Source organism: Ictalurus punctatus, chromosome 11 (assembly GCF_001660625.3).
Source record: "Ictalurus punctatus breed USDA103 chromosome 11, Coco_2.0, whole genome shotgun sequence".
Classification (NCBI taxonomy): Eukaryota; Metazoa; Chordata; class Actinopteri; order Siluriformes; family Ictaluridae; genus Ictalurus; species Ictalurus punctatus.
Window position 1 is genome coordinate 25,444,932 of NC_030426.2, and position 15,869 is coordinate 25,460,800.

At 42.1% G+C, this 15,869-nt stretch overlaps 1 protein-coding gene across 1 annotated transcript; it reads left to right on the plus strand.

The window, feature by feature from the left end:
• Positions 1–8,891: 8,891 nt before the first annotated feature.
• On the plus strand, positions 8,892–14,766 carry LOC108271513 (leucine-rich repeat-containing protein 15). Its single transcript, XM_017479136.3, has 2 exons — positions 8,892–9,075; positions 12,410–14,766. The coding sequence occupies exon 2, from the start codon at positions 12,416–12,418 to the stop codon at positions 14,063–14,065; it is 1,650 nt and encodes a 549-aa protein (XP_017334625.1). The 5' UTR covers positions 8,892–9,075; positions 12,410–12,415; the 3' UTR covers positions 14,066–14,766.
• Positions 14,767–15,869: the final 1,103 nt, after the last annotated feature.

Here is a 15,869-nt window from a genome sequence, read left to right on the forward strand (position 1 = left end):
TTATATAGGTTCGAGATCTGCCACAAGCCTTAATGTAACACACGCACACATACACACACAGACCTGAGCAGAACGACACCTGAAAAGTGACAGGTTGTGATCAGTTCTTCCATATATTCACCCCCCTGTCCTATAAACTCCAGTTGATCAGCGCCGATTCTCATCTGGCGGAGAAGGAAGAAGTAGAACGTGACTAAAAACGGCCGAATTGCTCCATCAGCCCGAAGTATTCGGCGTAAAAATGGATTACTATGGAGAAGCTCAAAGTGTTTCCTTTGCCCTGGTTAGCAGACCCCTGCGAGTGTTCGTGTCATGGCGACATAACTCCCGGCCCTCACGAGGGAAACATTTATAACGGAGGGCGTAATTAGAAGCCTTACGTCCATTTTGGCCTGAGGCCATGAGGAACAATTTAGCTTTTTGGTGTGTGAGGTGCGAAAGACGGAAATCGTTTCTCATGCGTTTCTGCGAAATGCGGTAAGCAGTTCCAGTGACAGTAGTCACTGGAATACATTCACCGTCCACTTTATTAGGAACGCCCATAGGCCTGCGCGTTTACGCGATTATCTAATCGGCCAATCGTGTGTCGGCGGCACAATGCAAAAAAATCACGCAGATACAAGTCAGGCGCTTCGGTTAATGCTCACGTCAATCATCAGAACGGGGAGAAAGTCTGATTTCTATGACTTTAGCCGTGGAATGATTGTTGGTACCAGATGGGTTTTTTGAGTCTTTCAGAAGCCGCTGATCTCCTGGGATTTTCACATACGACAGTCTCTGGAGTTTTCACCGAATGGAGCGAAAAATCAAAAAACCATTGAGTGAGCGACAGCTCTGTTGGTGTGAAACCCCTTATTGATAAGAGCGGTCAGAGGAGAATGAGCAGACCGGCTTTGAGCTGCCAGGAAGGATAATAACAACTCGAATAATCACGCTTTACAAATGTGGTGAGCTGAAAAGCATCTCGGCATGCACGGAACATCAAACCTTGAGGTGGATGAGCTACAACAGCAGGGCACCACGTAAGGTTCCACTCTTGTCTAAGAGTCGAGTGTGATGATGTATCGCGTATGACGTTTTTGCGATCGAAAGCATACATCGGCTCTGTAAGCACTGTTACAGGACACTGCAGTCACATGAAGGAAGTTATGAAGTAGTGTAGGGTCTCTGCTTCAATCCTGAGCTTGGCTTACTGACCCTTGTGGAGTCCCACACATCAGTCTGGGTTTCCTATGGGTTCTCCGGTTTCCTCCGACCTTCCCAAAAACGACCAGTAGGTGGAACGATGTTAAAAATGACCTCTAGGTCAAACACAACAACCCTGACCAGGATAAAGCGTTTACTGTAGATAGAAAGAAATGAATGAACGTTCGGCAACAAAAGAGAATCGTCGGTAGTTGAATATCTAACGACGAGTAGTGATGTAACTATTCAAACATGATGCTAAAGTCCCAAAGCTCCCCAATAAGACAGGGGATTTCGAAGAATGCAGCTACTAAGGCATTTGATCCGGCTTAACTGTTTCCGTCTGCTCATGAGCACCCACTCCTTCTATTCGAGAGTGAAATTAGGATTATGGTGAAAAAACAAAAGCGCCTTTTGTTATTCCGACACACTTGTCCCGACTTCCACGTCGTTTCCTATGCGGCGTCTCGGCACGAAGCTCTTGTTCGAGCCTGGATTTGCCTTCCCGTCTGCACCGGAGGCTAAAAGGAAGAACAAAACACTGGGGAAGATCCACATTGTGTTAATCTACAAAGTCTGTACGTTTTATTCCGATTATAGGCCTGCTAAAAACAATGCAAAAGGTTTCACGCTAATTGCTGCATCACCACAGCTACTTGGAAAAATGCCGCTTTGCATAGAAAAAGCTTTGTACGTTACACTCCTGGTCTCACACACACCGCACTAAAATACCTCTGTATGCGTTAAACGCGCACTGGAAGCTGTGGGGTGTACGGCCGTGTCGTTCGGATCATCTGAATCGTTTGAAACCCTGCGTTCACTCACTTCTGCGACTGTGGTCTATTTATAGAGCCGCTGGAACACACCAGAGCTTTGAGAGATGTTCGGAAATCAGGTTTCCGTCTCATCGGGGTTGAGCGTGAAATGATGAATATTTCTGCAACAATCTGCATTTGTTTTATCTTTGAGAAAATGTGTGATGTGTAATTAATTTACCTCTTAAATTATTACTGACATCAGGACAGTGAAAAAGCTCAGCTTTTCACTCACGACGTTCACACGGACGGCAGCAATCTCATTATCGAGCTTATTCTGAATAAGACGTGTAATATTCTGATTAAGGTGTTTACGTGAGTCGCTTTGAGAATACTCCTTCCATGTTCCTGTTTTAGACGTTATAGAACGTAGATGGATTACGTCATTACGTCCCCGCGTCACGCCGTCTGACGTTCCCTGCAGGATTTCACGTATCGACGTACAGTCGGTCTTCGTTATGGGACCGTATACAGTTTTGGGTGTTTTTATTTTTTATTTTACGAACGCTTCGAGTGCGGTTAATTATTAGTCGTGCTGTACGCGCTAATAGACGACCGCTTGACGCCGTGGGCTGCGCCCCAAACCGCGTACTTACTGAAACACATGCTACTATATACTGTAGCAGGTAAGTACGCGGTTTGGGACGCAGCCGTGCTCTCTCGTTCGCCGTCAAACGGTCGAGCGCTGCCGTGTGTGTACGTGTCCTGTCGCACAATGCGGTGCAAACTCTCACACGACGTTAATAGCGTGATTAAGGTGTGTACACGTCTGTAACGCACGTCTGTAACGCGACTAAACCAGGAATACTCCACACGTCTTAATTCCGTTTGTGTTTACTTCGAGTGTGACTTTAATCGGATTAAGGTCATCGATAATCTCTGTCTACATGCGAGTTTCTTAATCAGACTATCGTCTTAATCGGGTTCATATCGGATTATCGTCGTCCGTGTAAACGTACTGACTAACACCATCCTCTTTCATCTTATTAGCTTAACCTAAAGCATGGCACAAGATGACTAAAATCCCTGTTTTTCATGCAGAATAAGGAGGTAAACACCCTGCTATAGTATACATGGTGTGTTTGTCAGTCTAGTGGTGATATTCGAACATGGAGGAAATGTTAAGCTCTATGACCCTCTTCTGGTCAGAAATGGTGATTACATCTACAGTGCTCTCAGTTTTACTCAAATAGTTCCTGATATTATATATATATATATATATATATATATATATATATATATATATATATATATATATATATATATATATATATATATAAATATATCTATAAATGTATTATATATAAGATGTCTGTATGTAAAGAGTTATGTTTATACATTTCCAGGATACTAGTGAGAGTGTAAAATTATTATTATTATTATTATTATTTTAAATAATTGATTCACCGAGGATGACGTTGAAAGCTCAGCCTCAAAGATTTGGAGTCGAGTCACACAGCGAAAATGATTCACGAACATGATTACACTGCAAGATCGTTTGCAGAACCCTCACACTAGCCCCAACCCTAACACCATTTCTAACCCTAACCATAACACTAGCCTCAACCCCATCCCCAACCATAACCCTAATACCATCCCTAACCACATCCCCAACATAACCTTAACCTCAACCATATGCCTAACCATAACCCTAACACTAACCTCAACCATATCCCTAACCATAACCTTAACACCATTCCTAACCCCAACATAGCCCTAACCCAAACCCTAACCTCAACCATATCCCTAACCATAACCCTAACCCTAACCTCAACCATATCCCTAACCATAACCCAAACCCTAACCTCAACCATATCCCTAACCATAACCCTAACCCTAACATCAACCATATGCCTAACCATAACCCTAACACTAACCTCAACCATATCCCTAACCATAACCTTAACACCATTCCTAACCCCAACCCCAACATAGCCCTAACCCAAACCCTAACCTCAACCATATCCCTAACCATAACCCTAACCCTAACCTCAACCATATCCCTAACCATAACCCTAACCCTAACATCAACCATATGCCTAACTATAACCCTAACCCTAACATCAACCATATGCCTAACTATAACCCTAACACCATTCCTAACCCCAACCCTAACCCCATCCCTAACCATAACCCTAACCCCATCCCTAACCCTAGCCCCAACCGTAACACCAACCCTAACATTACCCCTAACCCTAGCCCCAACCATAAACCCATCCCTAACCACAATCCTAAAAAAAACACTAAGTGATTTATAACTGTAAAGTGAGATCCACAAATGAATAAAACGTGATGCCAAAATATTTTTATGAGGATTAATTAAAAGAATCACACACACACACACACACACACACACACACACACACACACACACACACACACACACACACACACACACACAGTGGAGTTAAAGTAAAAAGGCATTTACATTTAAACATAAGACTGCTATAAAAGTAAAACGTAAATGTTTGACAAATAAATTAAACGTGCTTGCGTGTGTTTGTTTCCGCCTAGTGTCTGATTGAGGAACTGCAGGCTTCTGTAACTGCACCTCTAAAACCACAGGCTGCAGTCATGCCTAACTTGGGGTAAATGGCTTCATTGGAGCTGTATACAGACGTCCTAGTTGCTGATGGAATGACATACACATGGATATGTCTGCCAATCAAGCTCAAATCGGTGTAGAGAATCGCTCAGCCATGATTACCTTACCTTAATTCTAACATGTCTCGTACTACGACGCTTCTTTTAATCACTCTCTTTTCTAGACAGTTTTTGTATCGTACAAAATATTGGTGATAGTCGATATTAGACCCATCAATAGCTCGACACTGAAACTATTAAAGTTCAGTTCATCAATAGAATGACAATGATCCGGGATAAGTTCTTCCTTCATTTGTGATTTTGAATTGTTTTAGTACTTAATGCTCTACTGGGTTCATGTTTCCTCTGAATATTAATCGTGTGCCCTTTCGCATAACTTGTACTTTGACTGGATAACCTGTGTTTAGTCTGTTTACTTTTAGATACCTCGGAAGCCATTTTGGTGGTACAGATGTGTGTGAAAAATGTCAGCTCAAACGGAGATCGAATCTATGGGGCGTGGTCATCCTGTGTAATCACCTGACACCGAACACGACCGTCACTGAAAAACTGCATCAATTTACAGTCTGGGCGAGAAAGAAATCAGCCCTAGTCTCACATCTTCATCCCATTTGGAGTATTTCACTTACAGTCGGTGCGTCCAGGATACAATGCGACCTCAACTATAATATGAAAGACATCACCTTCTGAACTTCTCCATTCTGAGCTTTTCATCGTAGATCTGTGGTCCTTGTGATATTGTGGAGAATGAGTGAAGTACAATGACAGGAAACGATGCGCACGGAACTGAACATGCTGACAGTTAAATCTTGCGAAATATCTCTGCTTCCTGTGAGACTGTGCAAATGTGGAAGTTGTTCTTAGACTCTGGGAGGCGTAATGCACTGTGTGCACGTGTTTTCACTGATTTAATCCAAACAGCAGATAATACTTCGGCCTTTAATAGGATATGATGTGAAACACAGGCATGTGCATGTCAGGGCTTTAAGTGAAAATTCTAGACTATATAAGACTTAATGAGGTTGTCCTGTATATATATACATATATATATATATATATATATATATATATATATATATATATATATATATATATATATATATATATATATATATATATACATATAATATATATATACTATATATATATATATTTTGGTATAGTGAGTCAAAATAACTTCCACTTCTGTATTTTTCAGGCCGATCGGTCGTTTCGTGCTCACAGCTGTCTGTACACTTGACCTTTTATGGAGTTTTGTGGGTGTCGCTACATGCAAATCAGCCGAGCCGTACATCCGCGTGGTCATTTACGGCCGATTGGCATTCATCAACACACACGCACACGCACAGTGTGCCCGTTGTGCGTAATGCCTTATAAACGCATCCTAACATATCTTATCATAAATATGTCACACGTTGCCGGTCAAAAGTTTGTGGACGCCCGACCGAAACGTTTCTCACGATCGTTTAAAAATCTCTTGATCCGAGGGTGCGCGATGAAACGTGTGAACTCGGTGTCGTAGATAAAAGTATAATCGCGCCGACGTGTTCGTTTCTCTCGTTAGAAAACGGACATTTTATTTACCAAAAATAGCTTTTTTTAAAACGGACGACAAGGAGAGAAATATTTCCCGAAAAGCAGCCGATAAGAGTCCGGCGGTCGGTGGGAACTCCTTTAATACTGTTTAAAAAGCATCTCAGGGAAACTCCTCGAGAAATCGGGTGAGAGAAAACGCCAAGAGTACATTTCTGGAAATTCTAGGCGAAAAGGGCGTCGACTTTGAAGATGCTAAAACGCTACATTATTTGGATTTATACAATTCCCATAGTTCCATTTGTGTTACTTTTTTTTTTATTATTATTATAAAATGTGTGGGGGAAAAATACAGTGGTGGCTTGGCAGTTGAGGCTCTGGGTTACTGATCAGAAGGTCGGGGGTTCAAGCCTCAGCACTGCCAAGATGCCACTGTTGGGCCCTTGAGCAAGGCCCTTAACCCTCTCTGCTCCAGGGGGCGCTGTATCACGTCTGACCCTGCACTCTGACCCCCAACTTCCTCTCATGCTGGGATATACGAAGAAAAGAATTTCACTGTGTATATGCGATCAATACAGACTCGTTATCATTAAAGAATGAGTGTGTCTAAACGTTTGACCGGTCGTGTAAATATCTTTATACTTCATTAAAGCAATATGTTTTATAGAAAGTATTACCACAAACTCACTTAGTTCCACAGAAGTCTTATTACGATCTACAGACTGATCAAATGAGCGAAGGAAGGTGCAGGGAGGTGTAAAAACCGCAGGCGCCTTTGTTAGACTTTATGTTTGATTTGGTCATTTTTTCTGTTTTTGCTTTATTGACGTTATAGATAACGTGCTTCCTGTTTTTCTCCTCTTTGTTCCATTTAGCAGTCCTGGAAGCTGACACATGTGTTCTCTCTCACTCTCTCTCCATGCTCTTTATTTCTTTTTCCAGTAATGGATGAATGTTTTTGTACCTTTTTTTAAAAAAATTATTTTTTTAAGTAGCTCACACTTTCCATGTGAGAACAGTGTAGAAAAGCTGTGTGCCGTGAAGGGGACGTTATGTACAGAGCCTTGTCTGACTGTAAATTCCTGATCGGGGCCTTATGATGACTCAGAAGTGTGTACCTCCCCCCGGTCATCGTGACATAGCATACGGTACTAACCCAGCCTTGCCAGGAAGAGCACTCCAAATCATTCCATAATTTCCCAAATTGGTTCATTCTAACTAGCCTGGAATGTAAAGCACGATACACATCTATGAGTTATCTGAGAGATGTTTATTATTTGGAGTTGATTATGTTCCTAATACAGCAAAGTCTCAAAGTGTTTTATTCCACTTATACCGCAACAATTTGCCAACAAGAACTCTTTATATAATAATTCTTTATTTATTAACGAATGTCGTGTCATACTTTTTGTGAATCGATTTATACTAGTTAGTTAGTTAGTTAGATCCTTTTATCACGTACCGTATCGAAGATGTAAACGTCGTTGTTCCGTCACCGTCTTGCTTTTCTCTCACTCTTAAAGTAAAAGAAACCCTCAGCAAAGTCCTCGGCCATGATGACGCTCCCATGTTGGAAAACTTAAAGTTCCAGCTTTACCTCTGACTGTTACGAAGAGACTGACATTAGAGACCTAAAGCAAACAAGCCCCTGTTAATGAGCTGTTACTATAGAAACTACACCGTTCAGCCAGAACATTAAAACCACATGTCTAATATCGTGTCGGTCCCCCTCGGCTTGTGCCGCCAAAACAGCTCTGAGCCGTCGACGCATGGACTCCACAAGATCTCTGAAGGTGTGCTGTGGTATCGTTAGCCTTAGGCGTCCATGACCCTGTCGCTTGTCCTTCCTTGGACCCCTTTTAGTAGGTACTAACCACCTCATACCGGGAACACCCCACAAGACCTGCCGTTTTGGAGACGCTCCGACCCAGTCGTCCAGCCGTGACAATCTGGCCCTTATCAAAGTCGCTCAGATCCTTTACTCTTACCCATTTTTTCCTGCTTCCGACACGTCAACTTCGAGAACCGACTGTTCAGACTCGTAAGACTGTTATTCACTTCACCTGTCGATGGTTCTAATTTTATAGCAGATATATAAGTATATATTGTATAAGAGCGAGCACATTAATATAAACCTACATTCTCGAGCTGCGCTAGTGTCAGAGCTCCTGTTATAGACAATGAATCAACACAATTTTTGACCAATCAGAATCCGGCATTCAGCAGTGGCTAGTGTGTGCCGTCATATTACAATTTTGTTTGAGGTTTTATAGAAGAATTGTCCTGAAAGTCTTCTCACAACCCGAAAAAAATGGATGATACTATAGAATACATCACGTAACTTCAGTGAGGTAAAAATAAAAGAGGTTTAATTGTAGTATTTTTTCCTGAATGATGTCTGGCCAGTGAAAGTTAGGCATTTATCTTCCCCCAAAGTTCTAAAAACCCTTCATATTTGTGTGACAAGAAGATAATGAATAGCACGTGTCTGGGTTCGCTCGGCCCCGGCCCTGGCGTCTATCTACAGACGCAGTCTAGAGAGGAAACTGGAATCCAGCTCTACAGCTTAAATTTCTCAGAAGAGTCGATATGCACCCCATCTGCATAATTATAAACTTCTTATTTTAGCCTGCACGACATTAAAAGCCATCGCCGTCCTGTGCCTGTGACAGCGACAGACTCAAACCAGGATTTTCCCTCCCTGAGTCATTTCGAAATAATGTGGGTGGGTCTGCGAGAGGCTTTTTAAGAGCCTGGCACCGACGATGCACAGATGTGGGAATGACTGGGGGAGTGCGTGGGTGCTGACGGGAATCTGGACAAAACGTCTCGAGTGTTTAGGGAAAGGTTAAGGAAGCAGCCCACTTTAAGAAGGAGAGAAGGGGTTACACAGAAGAAAAGAAGACCGCTTATATTTCTGAACAGTCATCTGCCACAGGTACGGTTCTGCACGGTGTAAACGAAGAACATTTAGACGCATCACGTTACGTTTAACCGCACGGACGTGAAGCGACGCGGATTTAAAATAGAAAATAAGCTGAATGTGTCACTCTTTTACAGAATGTCTGATATTAGCGGGTAACGAAGGCTATACTGTTAGAAGATAGAACATAGAAGATCTAATTAAAAAATTTTTATGTTCATGGAAGGAAAAAATATCCAGCTCTGTTATATTTGAATACAATTATTGTAAGTGGTTTTGTTGTTGTTGTTTTTTTTTTTCATTTTTAAAATCATTGTTCCACTGAAATGAATGGTCTTCAAAACGTATTGAAAAGTAGGACTCTTCAATCCTTTCTAAAAGACTAATAAAGAATAACGACGTGATGTGGACACAGCCGGCTCGGTCACAACCGGGAGGAGACGGTCTATCTGTCCGGTCTATCTTGATTGCAGTCAAGTTGTCCAGTTTGAGTTGTGTGGTTTCCAGTTTGCTCTACAGTTCCGTTCGGCTCGGTTTTATCTGTACAGCGCTTTTAACGACGGACGTTGTCCGAACGCAGCTTTACAGAAACATATCGACGTACGTTCCATGGCGTTTGATCGAACCTCTGATAACAACACCGATCACGTACTGCGCTAGTTAGATGGTAGATTAGCAGAAGAAAGCAGTTTTATTCTACGTTCCAGTACTTTTGGAGGGGGCTGTGTTTATAATGTTGTCACTGAAGATATTCACAAAGTCATCGCTACTAAATACTGATGGGGTGAACGTGACGGTGGTGGACTTATTCCTAGTTTTTTTTCCATCTTCTATTAGGGTGGAGACGCATGCTGATCTATGAGTGTTCAGAGCTTTTCTTTTGATCCTTGTACCAGGTGCTTGTTTTGCACGATCTAGAGCAGGGGTGTCCGATCTTCTCCGGAAAGTTCCGGTGTGGGTGCAGGTTTTTATTCCAACCGAGCAGGAGCCACACCCGAGTCTATTGAAAGCCACGATCGACTGATTGAACAGGTGGAATCAGGTGGTCGGTTGGAATGAAAACCTGCACCCACACCGGAACTTTCCGGAGAAGATCGGACACCCCTGATCTAGAGTGTAGCATAACATGAGTGTAAGCATTCAGTTGCCTGATGAAGTTCTGTGGAACCAGATGTTGATCCAATCAAGGTTGAAGGCTCTGGGAGATTACTAATAAAAGTATGTACGTTTGATGCAGTGGCATGGTGAAATGCACGTGTTATGAATGAGTGTACATCTGACTTGGGTAGTGTCACTATTTATATTTAATATATATTTAATCCGAATTTTGTATTAAATCAAGAGTGCGCGGGTGAGTCGTATCGTGTTCCGATTCACCCCTACTGATCCGAGAACGGACACTGACGCTATTCTCAGAGGGTCTTGTGGATTAGAAAAAATGAATATTTTAATGTCTCCAACAGTTAGTGCTTGGTCTCGAAAAACAAGCAGGGTCGAGATGAAATCTGCAAATTCATGAAGAATTTCAGAATATGGATTTAAAGCCCAAAACGTCAATTTTCAGCCACCGTGACATATTGTGGTCACTTCGGATTGTCAAATGGTCGCACTGGAATTAATACCGCCCCTTGCTCAAGCCGATATCCTGAAAAAATAAAAATACAATGCGTTTCTAAATCAAGCACAGAACTGTGCGCAATGAGACTCTGCTTTTCAAGAAACTCCACCCGGTGGAGTAACTCTTACGTAATTGTAGCACTTAAGTCCATAGTTACTTCTGAGATCTGAAAAAAAAAAAATAAATAAAATAAAAAATATATATATATATATATATGCATACAATTTTGGTATTAAATCCTCACTGGGTTGACGTTACTCAATTCTGAATATGGCCCTTGTATTGGTCATGAAAATACTAAGAACATAGTGGGTTCATGTGACATGATCAATAAAGTAAATGGCGTGTATACAGGTGCATCTGAAAACATTTTAATAGCGTGGAAAAGTTATTTTTTTCGGTAATTTAATTCAAAATGTAGAACTTTCATATATTCGAGGTTCATTACACGCAAAGTGAAATATTTCAAGCCTTTTGTTGTTTTGATCTCGATGATCACGGCTTACGGCTCACGGAAATCAAACAGCCGGTATCTTAAAATGTTCGAATAACGGATTTATAATACAGAAATGTCGACCTTGTGAACAGTTTGCTAATTTATGAACTCGATACTCGGTCGGGGTTTTAATCCTTTCGCAGGAATTACTGCGTCGGTGCGGCGTGGCGTGGAGGCGATCAGCGTGTGGCGCTGCTGAGGTGTTCTGGAGGTCCAGGTTGCTTTGATAGCGGTCTTCAGCTCGTCTGTATCGTCGGGTCTGGTGTCTATCGTAGATTCTCTATGGGGTTCGGGTCAGGCGAGTCGGCTGGACGATCGAGCACAGTAATTCCACGGTCAGCAAATCGGTTACTAGAAGTTTTGGCACTGTGGGTAGGTGTCGAGTCCTGCTGGAAAAGGAAATCAGCATCTCCATAAAGCTCGTCAGGAGATTGAAGCATGGAGTTCTTTAAAATCTCCCGGTAGACGCTGCATCGACTCTCGACTTGAGAAAACACACTGGACCAACACGAGCAGATGACATGGCAACCCAAATCATCACCGACTGTGGAAACTTCACACTGGACTTCAAGCAGCTCGGATTCTGTTCCTCTCCACTCTTCCTCCAGACTCCGGAACCTTGATTTCCAAATGAAATGCAGCATTCACTTCCATCTTCCCCGTGACTGTGATTGTGTACTGACCCAGACTGAGAGATTAAAGCCTCAGGAAACCTTCGTATGTGTTTTGAGTTAATTCGCTGATTCGAGTCTTCTCAGGTCGACATTTCTGTATTATAAATTCTTTACTCGAATATTTTGAGAGACTGGATGTTTGATTTCCGTGAGCCGTAAGCCGTAATCATGAAGATTAAAACAACAACAACAAAAAAGGCTTGAAACATTTCACTTTATGTGTAATGAATCTACACTATATATAAAATTCCACTTTTTGAATTAAATCATGGAAGAAAACTAACTTTTCCACGATATCCGAATTTTTTGAGATGCACCTGTAGTGTGTATATATTTTAAAAGAGTTTATTTGATATTACAGTTTATAGTTTTGAGTATAAATACCTTCCTAAGTGTGCAGAAAATTCTAAATATGTGTGACAGTAGCACATTTCCTAGTGAATGGTGAAAAAGCAAAGAAAAATGAACTAAAAAACACATAACACGCACGCACTTTTTGGTATGACGTGTATTATATATATGGGAACAAATCACTAAAAACTGTCCCTCCTTCCCTTTCAGGACCCCATGGATCTAGGACAGTATATAATCCTCTGCATTTGTGCTGTAAATGCAGTTGTCTGGGGATGTCCACAGAAATGCCAGTGCAAAAACAACAAGACTTTGTGCAAGGGATATGAAATGAAAGATTTCCCTTCCCCCATTCCCGTAAATACGAACGCTCTGGTCATTACCGAAACTAACATCACCTCACTGAAACCAGTTCATTTTGGAGCCTTCTCTGAGACGCTTACAGTGTTTTCAGTATTGGATTCAAGGATAAGAGAGGTGCAACCTCACACCTTTGATGAGACACCCCACCTAATCAACTTAACGCTTTCAGCATCTGAGCTATCTTCTCTACCAGAGGACCTGTTTCAGAAATCGCAGTCACTGGAGAATCTGATTCTGAGCAACAACAAACTAAATACACTCCCTTCATCCCTGCTCGCTCCTCTTCAAGCCCTGAAATTATTGGACCTGAGGAAAAACAAGCTGAAATCTATTCCAGAGGAGGCTTTTCGGGGTCTGACTCACCTGGAGAACCTCGTGTTGCAGGAAAACAACATCACGAACCTGCACTCGGGTACCTTCCGTGGACTTCGCAAGCTCAAGACCTTGTCCCTAAAACAGAACAAGCTGGAAGTGATCCCAAGCAATATCTTTGAGCATCTGGAGAACCTTGAGTTCTTGCATCTGCAGAACAACGTCATCACACACTTACCTGCGGAACTTTTCGCACACCAACGGAAGCTCCAAAAGCTCTACCTCTCTAACAATTTGCTGTCTGTCCTTCCTGAAGGTATCTTCTTGAACATGCCCAAGCTACAGAAGATCTCACTTTTTGATAACCAGCTGCAGACACTGTCTCCCAACACCTTCGGTCCCATGCCCCTGCTCGAGGAGCTGTGGCTGTATGACAACAATTTAACACGTCTTGATGAAAACGTCTTCAGCAGTTTAACTCATATCAAACTTCTAGTGCTCAGCAGGAACCAGATCTCGTACATCTCTCCTGGTGCCTTCAATGGATTGATCGAGCTGGAAGAAATTTCTTTACAGGCCAACCACCTGACAAGCCTCGAGGAAGGAGTATTCAGAGGTCTTCCTAATTTGGCCAAAATATCGTTGAGAAACAATCAGATTCAGCACCTTCCTGGGAAGCTTCTCCATGGCCTTTCATATTTAAAGCATCTGGAGCTTCAAAACAATTCTCTACTCTATTTATCCGAGGAGCTTTTAGACTCGCTAACCAATGCTACCAATGTAGTGCTATTTGAAAATCTCTGGAGGTGCGACCGGGACATTGTACCACTTCGAGACTGGCTATCGAAGTACCAAGAAAAAGCAAATAACGCCTCATCCATCAAGTGCTTTAGTCCCTCCTGGCTGATGAACATCAGTATTATAAACCTTGAAAACCATCACCTTCAAACATCTACTGGTTCCACTAATCCGTCTAAAATTCCCCCCACTCCTCTACCTCATAGTAGCACCACCGTACCTTCAGCGAACACCACATCACTCTCAGAGAACAAAGACCACACCAGTGATCAATGGCGCACACACATCATCATTATTGCTGTGGTTTGCACTGCAGCTGTTGTGGCTATAAGCATCTGTGTTATATGCTGGAGGAGGAACAAACGACGGGGCAGTCGAAATATAGAGCACTAAGCTTTCGAAGGTCTAAACCGGTTGAACTTTTTGTGTAAATGCAATCAATCCCCCCCCCCAATATTCAAGCCTTGATTCATTAAGATCCCAAAGAACGAGCACCCAATCTCCACGTAATGTAGGATAAAAGAGTCACATGATCCACATGTGAATATGAAATGATTGACAGCTGACATTGTTGGTGTTTTTGATATGAAATGACCCTCTGGAAACCCCAACACCTTTCTCCCTTACTGTTGATCTCGGCTGTGGATCAGGTGGTAGAGCGGGTCGTCCGTTGATTGTAGGGTCGGCGGTTCGATTCCCGGTCCACGTGACTCCACGTGCCGAAGTGTCCTCGGGCGAGACGCTGAACCCCAAGTTGCTCCCGATGGCAAGTTAGCGCCTTGCACGGCAGCTCTGCTAGCATTGGTGTGTGAATGAGAACCAGTGGTCTAGCGACGCCCCTAGTAGTGGGTGTAAATAGTTTTTTGAAAGTCCTCACAGATAGACGATTCCCATATCTTACGAACGCAAACAACACACCGGAGTAGTTTTTATTCGAAAAAAGATTCTTTTAACAAGCAGCTGAAATGTCCGGTTTGCTTAACTGACTTATACTGTCTCGATTTCAGTATTTTTGTTTGTGTTAGTGTTTGGATGAATATAATTAGTGGGTTATGTTGTTTACTTCCTGTTTGCTTTGTGTTGTTTCGTAAAAAGTCATTCTTCGGTTGTAAAAAGGAATTCTTTTGTATTTCTGCTGCAGCGTACTGTGTATGATTGTATGATAGCTGTTCCTCCTTCATCCTGACACTCCGACGTTGGTTGGTAAAAGTTCTTTTCTGTTTCTCAGATCAAATAAAGGCTGGCGTTGCTGCTAGTTTAGTTCTCACGAAAGCACTTACATGCTGTGTAAAACTTTCCTTTTCAGTCCCTGACCCCGGGTCACCAGCACGTGTGGTGTGATTTGTCATTTAACCGCTTCCCTTATCGAGATTTCGGTTTCAGTCATCGTCCTCCACACACATTTCAATATTTTTTCCCCACATGATGCAACATCACAGTGGTTTAGTGGTTAGCATCATTGCTTCACACCTCCAAGGTTGGGTTTTCGAATCCCACCTCCGCCCTATGTGCATGAAGCTTGCTAGCATGGATCTTCTCCCATGATTTGAGGTTTCCTCCAGTTTCCTCCCGTAGTCCAAAGACATGGCTTTCCAAACTATCCATAGTGTGTGCCCTGCAATGAGTTTGCACCCTATCCAGGTGTCCTCCAGCTTGTTCACTGAGACAGACCCTGTATAGACTAAAAGCGGTGTGGGAAATGGATGGATTCTTAAGTTGCGTGTTTTAAATATGTTACTTTAAGACAGTGTAAATCTGACTGTTTAGCTTCTCACTAAGATAGTAAGGAATAATGATTATTTTACTTGTTTATTTTTTCATTAAATTATCACCGTTACCAGCGTTTTAATAAACATGTTAGAATGTTTAACATGGCATGTGGGACATTTACCCATTCATCTTTACTCACTGATTTAACCTGATCAGAGTCGCGGTTACACTGTATATACAAGTGTTTGCTTCAGTATGTGAACAGTCAACATACCGTTATATACGCTTGGTAAATATACAACCCCAATTCCGAAAAAGTTGGGACAGGATGGAGACTGTGATAATAAAACAAAGAGGAGTGATTTGTAAATGTACTTTGACTTGCATTTAAACAAATAATAAAAAAATACATTTAAAAAAACGAGGTATTTGATGTTTTATTTAATCGACTGCATAGTTTTTTTGAAGGTAAACATTTATTTTGAAA